The sequence below is a fragment of the Elephas maximus genome, chromosome 6, assembly GCF_024166365.1.
Source record: "Elephas maximus indicus isolate mEleMax1 chromosome 6, mEleMax1 primary haplotype, whole genome shotgun sequence".
NCBI lineage: Eukaryota > Metazoa > Chordata > Mammalia > Proboscidea > Elephantidae > Elephas > Elephas maximus.
The window spans coordinates 143,061,712-143,077,725 of NC_064824.1; the positions used below are offsets into that span (position 1 = coordinate 143,061,712).

The 16,014-nt window shown below is 54.3% G+C and overlaps 2 protein-coding genes across 10 annotated transcripts in view; one reads left to right on the plus strand and one right to left on the minus strand.

Moving 5' to 3' along the window:
• PASK (PAS domain containing serine/threonine kinase) overlaps nucleotides 1–6,095 on the minus strand; it is a 43,337-nt gene extending 37,242 nt beyond the window's left edge. For 4 of the 6 annotated variants that reach the window (XM_049888710.1, XM_049888711.1, XM_049888707.1 and 1 more), the window contains exons 1-2: nucleotides 5,719–5,808; nucleotides 819–1,060 (exon numbers count right to left, since the gene is read on the minus strand). In XM_049888710.1, coding sequence (XP_049744667.1) covers nucleotides 819–1,014 — 196 coding nt within the window. In that variant the 5' untranslated portion in view covers nucleotides 1,015–1,060; nucleotides 5,719–5,808. Of the gene's footprint in view, nucleotides 1–818; nucleotides 1,061–4,968; nucleotides 5,253–5,718; nucleotides 5,809–6,054 lie in introns of those variants that run through there. The other 2 variants (XM_049888709.1, XM_049888708.1) reach the window with 2 other exon arrangements.
• Nucleotides 6,096–6,240: 145 nt separating this feature from the next.
• PPP1R7 (protein phosphatase 1 regulatory subunit 7) overlaps nucleotides 6,241–16,014 on the plus strand; it is a 38,860-nt gene continuing 29,086 nt past the window's right edge. For 3 of the 4 annotated variants that reach the window (XR_007518015.1, XM_049888714.1, XM_049888713.1), the window contains exons 1-6: nucleotides 6,241–6,377; nucleotides 7,897–8,025; nucleotides 11,593–11,648; nucleotides 12,319–12,384; nucleotides 13,407–13,537; nucleotides 14,252–14,414. Coding sequence is in view for 3 of the 4 variants with exons in the window: in XM_049888714.1 (XP_049744671.1) it covers nucleotides 6,326–6,377; nucleotides 7,897–8,025; nucleotides 11,593–11,648; nucleotides 12,319–12,384; nucleotides 13,407–13,537; nucleotides 14,252–14,414 (597 nt within the window). In the remaining variant the exon portion in view is untranslated. Of the gene's footprint in view, nucleotides 6,378–7,896; nucleotides 8,026–11,049; nucleotides 11,123–11,592; nucleotides 11,649–12,318; nucleotides 12,385–13,406; nucleotides 13,538–14,251; nucleotides 14,415–16,014 lie in introns of those variants that run through there. The other variant, XM_049888715.1, reaches the window with a different exon arrangement.

A 16,014-nucleotide genomic window follows, 5' to 3' on the forward strand; every position in this document is an offset into this window, starting at 1 on the left:
GGTGAAAGCAGGGCCTGCCTGCCAGCCACACAGCCCAACCCAGCCCAGCCCTACCTTGGGCAGCTCCTCTGCCCCCTCCACGAGGACCCTCAGCTCCGGCCACCTGTCATGGCCACACACGTCCTCCCAGACAACGCTCCTCCTCTGTCACCCACTCTCCTCCCCGAGACTGGGCCCACGCTCACCCTGCTGGCCTGCCCTCCACTCCACGCCAGGTTGCCAGGTCACCCCGACTTCCAGCACGCACCCTGTTGTCTCCTTGAGCTCCCTAGGACTGTAAGGGCACACAGGGGCAGGGGACTCCCAGCAGAACGTGAGTCCCTTGTAGGCAGAGTGACACTGCTCCCCCATGTGGTCAGGGCTCGAGGGGCCTGGGGCTCAGGGGGTACCGACTGACTCCAGGAGAGGTCAGTGTGTGAGCGGATGACAGGCGGCACCCGCAGTCCTTGGACCCCCGGCGGAGACCACCCACTGCACGGGGAGGCTGCTGTCCTCATGGTCACCCCATCTTACTCAGCTCTGTCTCAGGTGTGGCACTGTGCAGCCTAGGCAGGGGGATCACACACCCTGAGGTAGGAAATGGCCTTCACTTTAACTTGACCTCAAGCTGTGGAGGGAATTCCAGCCAAGGCTCCAAAAGGCGGGCCCTGCCCAGCATCCCAGCAAATAAAGAAAGCCACAGGGAAGGGCCCCTTGGCGCCCCCTACAGTGCATGCCAAGTCCAGAAAAGACCTTTCTCAGCGAGAAAGGGTTAAGGATCGCAGCCTCGATAACAAAGGGAGAAACAGAGCCCAGGACTCCCAGACGGTGGTTGTTACCGGAGAGTGCTGTCCTGCTCTGGCAGAGTTTAGACAGCCCGTGCTTCTTGCTAGGGTGTCTGTGGGCTGAGGAGAAGGACTTGCTGGGTGTGGACGTGCCCTGCATGGCCGGGCTCTCCATTGGTGCTGGCAAGGTGAGGCTCCCCGACAGGCACCTCCGCTCGTCCTCCAAGGCCGCAGAGCCTCTGTCCTCCATTGGATGGTGCTGAGAAATCAGGGGACCCACCTCTACAAGGTGTCAGCTAGGAAACAGAAGGGGTCTCGTTAGCATCAGCAACGCAAGGACACGAAGGCAGCTCAGCTGCCCAATCATTCACAACACCCACCTGGGCTTGGCCCCCAAGACACACACCCCCACTGCTGTCCTGGCTGGGACCGTGACACAGGGTGGTTAGACCAAAGTTGAGCTAGATGTTCTTCAGAGAAACATGAAGGCAGGGAAGAGAGAACAAACAGAGGGGAAACCAAACTAAATCGGCAAAAATTTTAAAGTTTAATAATACCAAAGGATGAGGCTGTGGGTCAACAGGACCTCTAAAGGTTGATATAATCTCTTTAGAAAACAATTTAAGTTGAACACCTACTCTGATCCATGAAAAACAGAGAGAAGATTGAAGTTATCAAGGATTTCATTTTACTTAGGTCCATAATCGACACCCATGGAAGCAGCAGTCAAGAAATCAAAAGACGCATTGCATTGGGCAAATCTGCTGCAAAGGATCTCTCTAAAGTGTTAAAAGGCAAAGAGGTCACCTTGAAGACTAAGGTGCACCTGACCCAAACCAAGGCATCTGCAATCGCCTCCAATGCATGTGAAAGCTGGATGATGAATAAGGCAGACCAAAGAAGAATTGATGCCTCTGAATTACGGTGTTGGCGAAGAATATTGAATATACCGTGGACTGCCAGAAGCACAAATGAATCTGTCTTGGAAGAAGTACAACCAGAATGCTCCTTAGAAGCAAGGATGGGAGACCTCCAAGGAGGGATCAGTCCCTGGAGGACATCATGCTTGGTGAAGTACAGGTTCAGCGAAAAAGAAGAAGACCCTCAGCGAGATGGACTGACACAGCAGCTCCAACAATGGGCTCAAGCACAACAATTCTGAGAATGGCACAAGCCCAGGGAAGCGTTTCATTCTGTTGTACAGAGGGTTGCTATGAGTTGGAACCCACTTGATGGCACCTAACAACAAACTAACAACAACTCTGACCCAGCATTTTCCACTTATAGCTTTACATTCTAGAGGAATTCTTTGTGTTCACGCAAGAAAATACACGGGCAAGAATGTTCAGGATGGCATGGTTTGCAGTGGCAAAAAGATGTGAAATCCTGGTATGTTCACATCATAAATTATAGCAGTGCAAACAAATGAACTACACACACCAATACAGATAAACCTTAGCGATATGATGCCCGAAAAAAACCACACCAAAGACTATCAATAGCAGGACTCCCTGTTTGTAAAACCCAAAACCACCTAAGTCTATTGTTTAGGGATACATACATGTGTGATTAAACTATTTCTTAAAAAAAAGACTGACTGACATGAACTGTGGGCAGGAGGTTTTCTTGGAGGCTGGGCAGGGGCTGAAAGGGCAGAAGTATGTGGTACAGCAGTCTCCTAGGCCCTTGGCGGGGGGGGATGTCCTAAATGTGTGCATTTTCTTCTTAGGATTCATGGCTAACATCACAGTTTTTTCTGTGGTATGAACCAAAGAAATAATGTGTCTTATACACAGACAGGAAACCCTGGTGCCTTAGTGGTTAAGTACTACGGCTGCTAACCAAAAGGTCAGCAGTTCGAATCCACCAGGCAGGCACTCCTTGGAAACTCTATGGGGCAGTTCTACTCTGACCTATAGGGTCACTATGAGTCGGAATCGACTTGATGGCACTGGGTTTGGTTTTGGGATACACAGACACAAACACATCCAACATGAGATCCTGGAACGTGACCCCTGAGTGTGAACCAAAAGATGTGGAAGATGCTAGAAATCAATAATAAACAACTTGAAATTGCTGTTTTGCTTCAAGTAGGAACATTTAAATGTCTTAGGTTTATACTTTCTTCCCTAAGTACCTAAAAGCACGAGCTATTCTTATAATAAACAATGACAAGATCATATTGCAAATACTGAGTTTCCTACCTTTAGAACCAAACTATATCCAAAGCACAGAAGACTTAATTACAGCCTCAGGGTGTAAATGTTACTGAAATATCAGATCTTTATTTTGTAAGAAATAACAACCGTATAGTACATGTCATAAACTTCTTTAAAGTTTTATAAAATTTATAATGTAGCTTTTTGCTACATATTTTAAATATTATAAGACTGTAATAATACTGCAACTGTCCAGTATATATTGTAAATACCACAAATTTACCTTGCAAGACTAACATAACTTAACAAATAACGAGTTGGGAGAGAAGGAAAGCTGAAGGCCGGCTGAGGGCACGAATTGTTTTGTCTTTCATGAGAGGAAATCATAAATACTGTCTGAAGCTGATGAATCAAGAAGTTTATGTTTAATTGTTTAAAGTTTCAGTGGTATCCAGGAGAGTCCAGGGGTGGGAGGGGGACAGGCACCCTTCTGTGCTACTGAGGTCTGTGACGTACACCCCCACCCCAGGATCATCACCCAGGGAGCAGACACCCCAGTAGCACCTCTGAGAAAGGGTCCTGGGTTCACACAACAGGCCACTTTGCCTGGCCTGCCCGAGAACACGAGGCCTGGCTGCAGGCAACTTTAGGGGTCACCACATTTTCCACAGATTTAATTTTGACTCAGATACTAACTAGAAAGGCCAGCAAGTCCAGGACTAGGTGTTTAGAACAGCTTTCAGTGTCAGCACTGGCCAAGGGAAGCCCAACCCAGCACCTGCTAAAGTCTCAGGGTAAGCCTATTCTCATTGCTCGTCATGATTCCACAAGGAGCAAGTGACCCCACTCAGGAGAAGCAGGGGTTTGTAGGGAGCTTCCGGGAGAGCACTCCTTGCTCCTCTGGGCGAACCTGTGGAAGTGGCCATCTCCCTTTCACGAAACCTAAGCTAGGAGGCACATGGCTCCACTGCTCCCATCTCTGCTATACAGCAAAGAGGGAAAACAGCTTAGAAAACAAACCAACACAGCCGACGCAAAGCAGAAAATGGCAAGGGTGTGGATCCTGGAAATTTCCGAGCGCTGCCATCAGCCTACCCTAAAGCTGCCTTCCTTTGCACTTGGAGGTTTGGGGCAGATGCCTCTCCTCACTCTGGAGCCGTTCTGAGTCTGTGTCTCTGCTTTTTGCATTAAAGCATCCTAATAAATAAGCAGGATGACAGCTTCTGGGACAGAAAATGGACACAGAGGGTCACCTGGTGGAGGTATTGGCTATGCCGAGCAAGAAAGGCAGGAGTGAGGAGGCCTTCCAGGTAGAGGGACCAGTACAGTCAAGCCTCTTTAGTGTCCTTGGGGAGGCATTCGGTACACAGGAGAGGAGGCAGGGATGGGCCTGGAGCAGCGCAGGCAGCGTGGACTGTACCCTAAAGTTCCTTTTAAAGGCCCCTGGGTGGTGCAAACGATTAAGCGCTCAACCACTAGCCAAAAGGTTGGTGGTTCAAACCCACCCACAAGTGCCTTGAAAGAAAGGTCTGGCTATCTGCTTCCCAAAGATCGCAGCCTCCAAAATCCTACAGAACGGTTCTACTCCGCACACGTGTGCGGTCTCCAGGAGACGAAACTGACTCGATGGCAACTAACAACAACAACGCTTGAGAGTAACACAACCACGTATGCATTTCACAAACATCACCCCAGCTGAGAATGCAAGGACAAAGCTGAGGACAAGGAACAAGGCTGCTGTGACCCAGACAAGGAATTCGGGCGTCCTAAATTAAGGCAACGGCAGAGAGACGGAGACAAGGGTGCCCGTCGGGGAGAAACGGGCCGACCGGCTGCTCCGCGGAGGACGAGATGTGGGAGGCCAGGGAAACGACGGCATCGAGACCGGACCCAGGCGTTCGGCTCCGCGGGCGCCCCTCTCGGGAGCTGGAGGCGAGACGCCCGGGGTGAAGCCGGGGCGCCGGGGGCCCCGCGTGGAGAGGGCGGCAGGGGCACTCGCTCGGCCCGGCCGTTGCCCAGGCCCCCCCAGGCCGGAGGGCGCTCACCTTCCAGCGGAGGCCCGGGACTAAGGGACAAGCGCACCCCTTAAGGCCAGGCGGAAAGCTGGGGCGCCGGGGTGGCACCCCGACGAGCGGCCGCCCTGACGCGCCCCGAGGACCCCCGGCCGCGGGGGGCGCGCAAACGGCCGCCAACCGAGGCCCGCGCTCCCGGCCGCGGGCTGGGGGTCCGGCTCGTCGCGGGGCAGCAGCGAGGGCTCCTCGCGCCTCGAGCCCCTCGGCCGGCGCTTCCGAGCAGGCCCCGACCCGGCCCGGAAGGCTGGCCGCCTCAGCCCGCTCCGCACCGCGCGGCGGCCCGCGTCCGGCCCACCGGCTAATCGGCGACGGCCTCGCGCCGATCGACAGGCCGCGCGGGCCAATCACTGCTGCCGGTGGGCGGGACTCAGCGCGAAGCCCGCGCTGACGGTTGCTAAGGGACGCGCCGGACGCCCGCTACGGCACCCCGGAGAGGCCAAAACGGGCGCAGCGCGTCCGGCAGCCCGGCCGGCGCCGCCGTCTCCCGCGGCCTCCGGGTGCCCAAGGCTGAGCGGCGTCTCGTCCCCTCGGAGACGTCGACCCGAAGACCGGGCGCGGGGGCGGCTCCCTCCTCGGCCGGGGAGCGCAGCGGAGCGTCTGCCGCGTACGCCCTCTCGACCGCAGAGCGGGCGCGCCCGAGAGGAGACCAAGTGGGGTGTGGACGGCGGCCTGGGGTCGGCCTGCCTGCCTGACCGGCTCCTCCGCACCTGCACACCTACCCACCTGCCCGGCGCCTTAACGAGCGGCGACCCCTTCGCACGCGCTCCAGACGCCCAGAGAAAGTTGTCTTCCTGCCGCTCGGCCCATTTTACAGATGCGGCCAACGAGGGTCGCAGCAGCCGGGGTCCGCACTGCGCAGTGCGAGCCCACGAGGAGCTGCGCTCGGCCTGAGCCGTGGCCCCTCTGCACCTCGGTGGTCGGGACGGGGACATGAGCCCGGAGCCTGGAGCCCGTGCCAGAGTCTCCTCTCCAAACTGCCCAGACGCCCTCTCCGTTCGCCGCCCGCCACGGCTCCCCTCCGCCCGCTCCTCGCCTTCCGGCGCGGCCAGCTCCAGTTACCTGCCCCGGGGAACCCGAGGCTGGCGGCGCCCGGCCGTGGGCGGGCTCAGCCTCTTGCCGGAACCACAACTCCCATGGAGCGCCGGTGCCGAGAGCGGACTCGGCCTTTCGGAGGAACTACAACTTCCAGGAGGCGCCAGGGCTGCGCAGGCGCGTCGGGGCGCAAGCCGTGGCGCCGGGCTCCCATTGGCTGGGCGCCCTCTGCGCTGGGAGCCCTGATTGGCTGAGGGCTCTGAGGCGACAGATTCCGGAACGGGGAAGAGCAGCCAACATGGCGGCGGAACGCGGCTCGGGGCAGCAACAGTCGCAGGAGATGATGGAGGGTGAGTGGCCTCAGCGGGCGGGAGGCAGCAGCGGGCCGGCGTTGCCCCTCACCTGGGAGAAACTCGGCGTCTCATCTCCGGCCGCGGCCGCGGGGCCCCTGACAGCTGCCGGCAGGCTCGGCGGAGCGGGTGGACTCCGGCCCCGGGAGAGTCCCGTCCCGGGGGCGGCAGCGCGGGGCAGGCCCGCGGGAGAGCGGCGGCGAGAGCTCGGGGCCGGCGGGTGGGGACGGAGCAGGACGCGGTGGTTCACTGACCGGTCGAAGGTTGACAGGCGGAGAGCGGTCCGCGTTTGCTAGCGGGGAAACCGAGGCTCGGGGCTGTGTGACCTGCCAGAGTCTGCCCCTTGTTAACGGGATGGGGGGAGAAGGGTCCCCTCTGGCAAGCGACTGAATTGTGGCGAAGGGATGACAAGGAGCCGAGGAGTCGGAAGATTGAGTTTTAGAAGGCGGTGTCAGTTCTCAAGGCTTTCCTAGTTCCGAAAAAACTAAATTCAACTTCTTTTCTCCCCTTTCATTTTGATAGAAAACATTGTTTTTGTATACACACGTATACAGACGCACAATCGGGGAGTCAGTCATGTCTTTGCTTGCATGCTTTTGGCTTTGGTAGGTTGTGGGGTAGGAGAAGAAAGATCATTTCGGCAAAGGAAACCACACAGCCAAAGACAAAGGGGTGTAAAAGAACGTGACCTGTTTGGAGGAGAGTGTGACTTGGGGTGACGGTCATATGTGAGGAGTGGCAGGTGGTGCCAGGGAGGGACTTAAACCCCATTTCCGTCAGGTCGATTCCAACTCCTGTGAGGACAGAGTAGAACCGCCCCATGGAGTAAATCTTCAGGGAAGCAGACTGCCACATTTTTCTCTTGTTTAGCAGCTGGTGGGTTTGAACCACCAACCTTTCAGTTAGCAGCCAAACACTTTAACCACTGCACCACCAGGGGTCCTTTGGAGGGCACATGCTTTATTCATGAATTCAAAAACATTTATGTGCCAGCCTTTGGAAGCTTTGAGGCACTGTCCTGTGTCCACTGGCATCAGCATCAGTGACCGTCCACAGGCTTCTCAGTCTCTTAGCTGCGTTCTTCCTTTCCACCAGCGCTCTTGCCTGCCCATAGTCTGATTTGAGGCAGTCTTGATTGCTTTCAGAATTTGGACCTGTGAACTGGGCCACCTTGCTTTGCTGGGGCCACACAAATAGGGAACCAGATGGAGGCTGTACAGGGTCCACAAGGGTCTCCTCTGCAGCAGGCATCCAAGCCCAAAGCTGGAGGTGCACAAGGTGCCCTGCTTTGTTACCATGGGTACTCACTTTAGTGTCTCTGGCCCCTACCCTCAGCTTGCCCTGCCACTGGACATGGGGCTGGGACATGGACATGGAAGACACTCATGCTCATAGTCCGAGACTGAGCAGACTGTCTGCAGAAAGTCCCTTTGCTCGAGGACCAGGTGTGAGTCTGTCCTGTGTCACTCAGATTTTCAAGTGAAGTGGGCATGATTTCTCACTGTGTATGTGGCTTCAGTCGACAGGCGGGTCGAATCCGAGGAGTCAGGGGATGAGGAAGGGAAGAAGCAGAGCAGTGGCATCGTGGCTGACCTGAGCGCTCAGAGCCTGAAGGACAAAGAGGAGCGCAGCGAAGAGGACCCAGGAGGTACCGGGCAGGCAATGGCTGAGCTCGCCAAGGGGGGTCGGGAGGTTTGTGACCCTGGGTGAAGAGGACCCGAAGGTAATGGGTGGGCGACAGCTGAGCTTGCTGAGGGGGTCAGGGGAGGTGTGTGACCCTAGCTGAACAATACCTGAAGGTAACGGGCAGGCGACGGCTGAGCTTGCTGATGGGAGGTGTGTGACCATGGGTGAAGAGGGCCCAAAGATACTGGGTGGAGTGGCTGATCTCGCTGACGTGGCTGAAGGGTGTGTGACCCTGGGGAGGGCCACCATGCACCAGGACTGGAGATGTGGTTCCCAGGCAGCATAGAGAGCAGGTCCACGTGCCCTGAGCAAGCCCACTCCCTGAGGGCATCTGCCAGTGGGGATGGAGGCAAACCACTGCAGTGGAGATCTCAGTGCTGGTGTCTCATCAGGCAGAGCCAGACATAGTTTTATTAGGCAGACATTCAGAAAGTGAGGCTTGAAGTAAGCACTACAGCTGACGGCTGTGCTTTGAAGTTCTGTCATTGTGAAGTAAACTATTTTCAGAAGAGCAGTTTAGCATCTCTGAGAACTTATATGAGTCCTGCCTCCCCGTTTCTGTAGGCCTGAGGATCGACTCTGCGTTGCCTAGCTATTAGGAAGATCAGTTTATGTGGAAAATGCCCCAGTAGCCTCCTGTTGTTTGTGATTGACAGCAACAGAAGAAATGTAGAGATAAGTCCTCAGTCCATGACGGTGGTTCTCAGCCCTCCCAGCTGCAGCCCAAACCTTGTTTTTTGTCATTTGCTTGAAAAACCAGTATACGCTGAGCAGAGTAAGAGAAGCCACACGATACAGAAAGATGTCCAGGATCTGATATTAGTTGAAAAGAGCAAATTTCCAAACAGGATGCATGTTAAAATCTTATTTTTACTTTAGAAACAATAGTAATAACATGTAATTTTACTTGTTTAAGGGAGAAAAGATGTCAGACTATTGTGGGTCTCTGAGAAGGACTCATGTGACCTGCGATTCACAGCCTCGTATACAAAGTGAATTTTTAAAGTGTTAATAATCATGCAACAATTTTATGAAAAAACAACTAAACTGACTTTTAAAATAACATTGTGCTCTCTGTACCAGGGAAGATGATTGGTAACTATGGCAACCTGATTTTAAGGCAAAAGGAGATTATCACAAAGTACCAGTCACATTTACTTTTCGGAGTAGACATTCTAGAAGTGATGTGGGTGGAATTAAGTGCACAGGGTTGGGGGTGGAGAAGAGCTTTCGTTATGTAACCGACGGATAGGAAAGCCCAGCAGGGGTCGCTTTACCTGTCCACAGGTTTGTGCTGTTGAAACAGGGACAGTCATCTGACCGCCCAGTGTCTGTGTAGGCACCGTCATGCACTCTTTCCTTCTCTCATGAGCACAGGCCCCTGTCACAGATGCAGAGAGATACCCATAAATGAGGCCTGAGAACCAGGTAGCCACTGGCCCAGAGCACTTGTTGCCGTGGAGCTGCCAGGCTTGAGCCAGGCTGTCTAGGTCCACGTCCTCTCCCCAGACTCCGAGCAGATTCTACGTTCTGTAGGAAACTCAGGGTTTCAGGTCCTTGGAGAAACCAGGGCTTGTTCCTGCTCGTATTTACTTAAGTCTTTGGTTGAAATAAACAGATCCAAACACGTCAACTCTTACCTTTTACTTAATTTTCGTGAGTTGTTTAACAAATGCAATCAGTATATAACATGTTCAGAGAAGTATTCTAGGAGGATATGGTCCAGAGGCTGAGCCCATGCCCCGCTGTGTTGAGGGCCCAGCCCTGAGCTGGCTGTGGTACATACAAGCCCATGCCTCACTGCTGAGGGACTGGCCCTGAGCTGGCTGTGTTACATACAAGCAGAACCCCTGTAAGTAATGTGACCACATGCCCTGTCGAGCCCCATTCACACCTGCTGGCCCAGTGGGATTGTTTATAGTATCCCTTTTACTCAGAAGTGTCTGGTTTTGGACAATACCTAGGTACCGTACCTTAATTGTAGGGCTTTTTTGTGTACAGCTTCTAAAGTTCCTGAATATTTAATTTATGCTGTCCTTTGTGGGGACTTGGATACTGTATATCTCTTGTTTTTGCCCAGTTCATTTTAAATTTAACTCTAAAGTTGGCTGACATCCTGTGAAGCTAGGGACAAACAGTAGTAAGCCATGTATTTTCACCTAGTCACTGTGGGTTCTTATGGAGAAGGATGGTGAAAAGGCACTGAGGGCCAGCCGAGCCAGTATGAGACCGGAACTCCTTCGTCCTTGAGCCAGTTCTGTGTCATCGTCCTCTCTGTCTGTCCACCGGGCGGGGCAGTATGGACGTGCCGGCCGCAGTGCAGTTTTGCACGTGGGAGCCACTCACTCAGCAGTCAGAGCCTAGGGGAAATACAGACAGGAACAACCGCTGGCAGGGCAGGGCGGGGAGCGCCTGGGCAAGGCCACCCTGCACACGTCACCCAGAGTCCACACCAGGGGGGTGCTGCAAGACCAGCAGCTGCTTCATCAGAAAATTACAAGGGGAAGGGATTTAGGAGAAGCCACATCTAGTCGCAGTCTGTGCCCTTATTTGGACCCTAGTTCAGGAAAACTCAGGAGAAGGTTTCTAAGACGCTTGGGGAGCTGTGGGCAGTGATTGGATGTATGATCATATCAAGGAATTGCTGCTGGTTTTTAAAGTGTTTGAATGGCATTTTGAGGTTTGGGGCTTGCGAGTTTTTCTTTAGTCTTTTGGAGACGGATGTTCACATAGGTTCTCATGAGATATAAAGGCAGAGGGGGACTGCCAGTGCATGGCTGCCAGCTCCCCCAACTCTCCCGCAGGCCCCAGGAGGACCGTGCCTGGTGCCCAGCTCCATGGGCCTGACAGACCTCGTGAAATCCGAGCAGGCTTCTCTGCCGAACTAGCTCACAGGCTCCCAATTGAGAAGTGCATTTAAATTATTCAGCAGGGCTCTCTGATCCTGTCGGTTGAGCTGTGCTTCATTTTGTTTTGCTTTTTGCAGAAAGAAATGTTTGTGGTGCTGGGCCACTTTCCAGAGCACTGAAAGGCACATCCTAGCGCATCCGATGGGCCCGGTATGATCTGTGTTCATTTAGACAGCCTGATGCATTGCCATAAACAAGGAGGATAAAGTGTGTGGGAGGCGGATGCTGCCCAGCGAGCCGCAGCGTGAGTGCTGAGAAGGCAGTGGCAGCGGCAGCACGCTTCCTGCACACACTGCCTCCTCATCTCTCTGTCCACCAGCAGTCCCCAGCTGTGTTTCCTTTCCTTTCTTGGGAAGTCCAAGGAGCAAATGGAAGCACGGGGATCTTTACCAGCAGCCCTACCGCTGTTGAAACAGGGCATTAACTGCGCCACGTGCCCTGTAGTCTCAGTTTATCATCCTCGTGACCTCTTCTCTGCATTCCCCCTGCATTTACTCTGTCAGCCGTGAGTCTTCTCTTGGCCTTCTCTCCAGACCCAGCTCTCCAGACTCTCCAGACCCAGCTCCAGCTCCAGCCCTTCACTGCTGCCAGCAAGTGCCTTTCTCTCTCCTTTTTTTCAGAGGAACAAGAGCTGCCTGTAGACATGGAAGCCATCAACCTAGACGGTGATGCCGAGGTAATGCTGCCACCCCCCGGCCCCGTGACCGTCAGATTATATTTTATGAAGTTCCCAGATTAGTAAGTGATTCCCGGGTGAGGTTGTCTCAGGCCCCTTGGTGAGCCTTGAGTTCTCATTCCTTGTTTTTAATGCCAGCAATTGAAACTCCATTTCCATTTGACCGTTGAGAATTTTGTGTTAGATGAAATGACTTCTAAACCTCTGTCTCAAGTTCTGTGGGCTGAACAATGACGTTGTAAATGGTGGCGTCTCCAACCTCTGGAACACAGCATGCATTAATAGTTCAGGGCATGTGGGTACCCCGGAACTGCAGTATGTGTTAACAGTCTAGGGTGCGTGTACGCTGTCATGAAGAGCAAACTGTTGGTCACGCTGTAACTGACTTGGTGCCCATGGGGGCCCTTCCCTGAACCTGCGGCTGATCACTGACAGTGACGTGACTGGAGTGCATCTCCTTGAAGCCTAGGCCTCTGTTTTGTCCTCAGGGAAGCCAGGGGGAGAGAGGGTCTGTGCCCCACTCACGTTAAGGGTCATCTTTACATAAAACCTAATGCAGATTATGGCTAAACCAGAGACCACCGGGTAGTTCACCTGCCCTGCCCCGTCCCAGCAGACCTCCTTTGACTGCTCGTTTTAGGAAGCTGACCTGGAACCTTCTGTGTTTCAGGATGTGGATCTAAATCATTACCGAATTGGAAAAATTGAAGGATTCGAGGTGCTGAAGAAAGTGAAGGTGAGGCAGACTGTCTTTTCACGCGAGGGGGCCCTGTCACACTCGCGAGTCCGTCACACTTACGTAGACAAGCCCTTAACAGACACCCTGCATTCACATGTGGTGTGGCCACTGTTCTTCTGGGTGAGTGCTGACCTGCAGCTCCAGTGTCTGCCCAGCCTTCAGTTCTCAGCACCGTGGACTATAGCGCAGTCGGGGAGCGGAGGGCACCCCCGCAGCCCAGCCTTCAGTTCTCAGCACCGTAGACTATAGCGCAGTCGGGGAGCGGAGGGCACCCCCGCAGCCCAGCCTTCAGTTCTCAGCACCGTAGACTATAGCGCAGTCGGGGAGCGGAGGGCACCCCCGCAGCCCAGCCTTCAGTTCTCAGCACCGTAGACTATAGCGCAGTCGGGGAGCGGAGGGCACCCCCGCAGCCCAGCCTTCAGTTCTCAGCACCGTAGACTATAGCGCAGTCGGGGAGCGGAGGGCACCCCCGCAGCCCAGCCTTCAGTTCTCAGCACCGTAGACTATAGCGCAGTCGGGGAGCGGAGGGCACCCCCGCAGCCCAGCCTTCAGTTCTCAGCACCGTGGACTATAGCGCAGTCGGGGAGCGGAGGGCACCCCCGCAGCCCAGCCTTCAGTTCTCAGCACCGTAGACTATAGCACAGTTGGGGAGCAGAGGGCATCCCAGAGCTGAGCTCAGGTCATCAGTGGTGGAAACCAGCTGGCCGCTGGGTTTAAGTACATAGTCCATGACTCCTATTAAATGAGCTTTTCAAAAAAAAAAGGGCCACTGAGGTGGGTCTTCCCTTTGTCCAAAACAGCAAGCTGTCTCAGCCACAGACAGACACATCCTTCACCCAGCAGTCTGCTCACGCAGAACCTCCCATGAGGTCCCCTTTTGGTTTCTGCCCATGGGGCAATTCTGCTCACAGGTGTCTTTCTAAAAAGCACATGAGAGTGCCATGCGCCCTGCAGGAAAGTTTCTGCTGTGTCCCTGTGACACGGTGACATCCTCTCATGCCCTGGTTGCTCGTCCCCAGACTCTTTGCCTCCGTCAGAACTTAATCAAATGCATTGAGAACCTGGAGGCACTGCAGAGCCTTCGAGAGCTGGATCTCTACGACAACCAGATCAAGAAGATGGAGAACCTGGAGGCGTTAACAGGGCTGGAGTGAGTCATGGACCAAGGAAGATGTGGGGGGTTGGGGGGAGACAACTGCTTGGGCCTGCCCAGTCCCCAGAACGACCTCTGTGCCAGCCTGCCCAGGGTCCTGCTGCTGTGCCCCGAGGCCGGCTTGTTTATGGTGGGCTCCGGGGGCAAGGCCGCTCCAGCACATTGGCTGCCTGCCATGCTGTCAGAGCTGGCTGGTCTCAATTCTAGGACAATGTGCAGGTGGAGCAGGGAAGGTCAGTCCAGAAGTTGACATAAAACACCTCCTTTTTTGCCTTCGAGTACCTATTTTTTAAATAAAGGCGTAAGCGATGTATCTAACTTAGGGAATCAGATTCTAGATGTCAGTTTACCTAATGCCTGCTCCTCTGCTTTTTGTCTGTTTTGTTTGTTTGCATGTTTTTATTTTAATTTAGCACTTTCTCGGTCCCTTTTGTGTGCTGAGCTTGGTGCCAGGCTGTGCTGTGAACGCAGACATGGACAAGGCAGTTCTGCCCTCAGAGCAGGCCTCACAAAGACAGTGCTTGGAGCCAGGGCTGTGGGCGCGGTCTGGGGGGCCCAAGACCCCACAGTGCAGCACGGGACAGGCAGTGGGAGGGCCACCTTTGGGTCTGCCACCCAGGCAGTGTGTACCCAGCAAGGGGAACACTGCTTCTAAATTAAGTGTTAATGTACTCATTAAAAAAAAAAAAAAAAAAGTTTATTTGTTCCCAGGATTCTGGATATTTCTTTTAACCTGCTGAGAAACATCGAAGGCATTGACAAGTTGACGCAACTAAAAAAACTCTTTTTAGTCAACAATAAAATTAATAAAATTGAGAACATAAGCAACTTGCATCAGCTACAGATGTTGGAGCTGGGATCCAATCGCATCCGGGTAGGTACTGGCGGTGCCAGCTGGGCCGCGGCCTGGGGAGCTGCCCACTACCTGGGGGCTGGGGGCTAGGGCCCAGTAATGTGGACCAGACAGGGAGGAGGGGGCTGGGATGTTTGGGTAGCTTATGTTTTTTATGGTAATTGCTGATGTTTTTTTCATGAATAGGGAAGTTAATTATTTCCTGGGGTATTTTTGTTTTGTTTTAAAGAATAAAAAAGTGGCTGTAAGTTAGCGTTGACAAGGTGTGCTCCTGCACGTGGCCTGGCCTTTTTTCTGCAGGTGTACTTCCGCTGTCTCCATGCCCAAACCCTGGCTCAGACCAGCAGCCCATGCCCAGGTGCCCTCTGCCTGGAGGCTGCTCTGCCCCTTGGCTGTGCAGACCAGCAGCCTGTCCCCAGGTGCCCTCTGCCCCTTGGCTGTGCAGACCAGCAGCCTGTCCCCAGGTGCCCTCTGCCCCTTGGCTGTGCAGACCCGTAGCCCGTGACCAGGTGCCCTCTGCTTGAGGTGGGGTTTCCCAGGCAAAGATGGCGTTGTCAACCAGCAGGGGTCTGGCGCACACACACTTCATCTGCTCTGGGCACCATGCCAGCGGCACAGACCACACGGGGGATTGGTTGCTGCCCTCCACCCCTGGAAGCATCAGACAGATGGACGGGAGAGATTTTTGAGAAAGTCTCTGGTGTACCATAGAAGCAAGACCAAGTCCTCCACCCAGTGACGTTATGAGCGCTGGGAGTCGGGCATCTGCTGGAGGGGCCCAGGAGAGGGGTCACAGGAGGACTGACGTTTGGGATGCATCTGCCAGGCAAAGCCGAGGGGACACCAAGGGCAGATGTTGCTGCTGTTGTTAGCTGCCCCTGGCTCACTGACCCCATGCACAATGGAACAAAATGCTGCCCCATGCTGTGCCGTCCCTGTTACTGGCTGTAGATCAGGCTGTCGTGATCCATAGTTTTCATTGGCTGACTTTTGGAAGTAGATGGCCAGCCCTTTCTTCCTAGTCTGTCTTAGCCTGGAAGCTCCTCCGAAACGCGTCCACCACGGGTGACCTTGCTGGCCTTTGAACTGCCAGTGGCACAGCAACACAAAGGCCAGCACAGTCCTGCCAGCTGACGGACAGCTGGTGGGTGGGCAGAGGTAGAACATCGTTAAGCAGAAGACCACCTGAGTCACACTCCTGGGCTCCAAGGGGTCATGACGAGAGGTGCCAGCAGTCACCAAGCCTGGTGTTTCGAGAGCGGTACCCTCTCCCTCCTTATTCCTGAAGTGCCTGTTTGGCTTCTGGAAGCCTTAGCGGTCTGTCAGCTGAGTCCTTGAGAGCTGGGCAGGATGCAGACCAGGAAGGTAGTCTCGGCAGGAGTCTCCTGACGGCTGCTGTGTGAGATCTTGTGGCTCCAGAGAGCTGAGGTGTCAGTACTTGATCAAGGACTTCACCGAACTTTCCAGGAGGCAGATGGCTCATCACAGATTAGTGCAGGTGGTAGTGCTTAAGGACCCCCTCCCCAATTCTTCATCCTCAGAGACAACACCCAGGTGGCATGCCTGCTGCAAGTGATGGGTGCGCCCACTGCGTGGCTGAACCCTGCTTCACAAGCATACG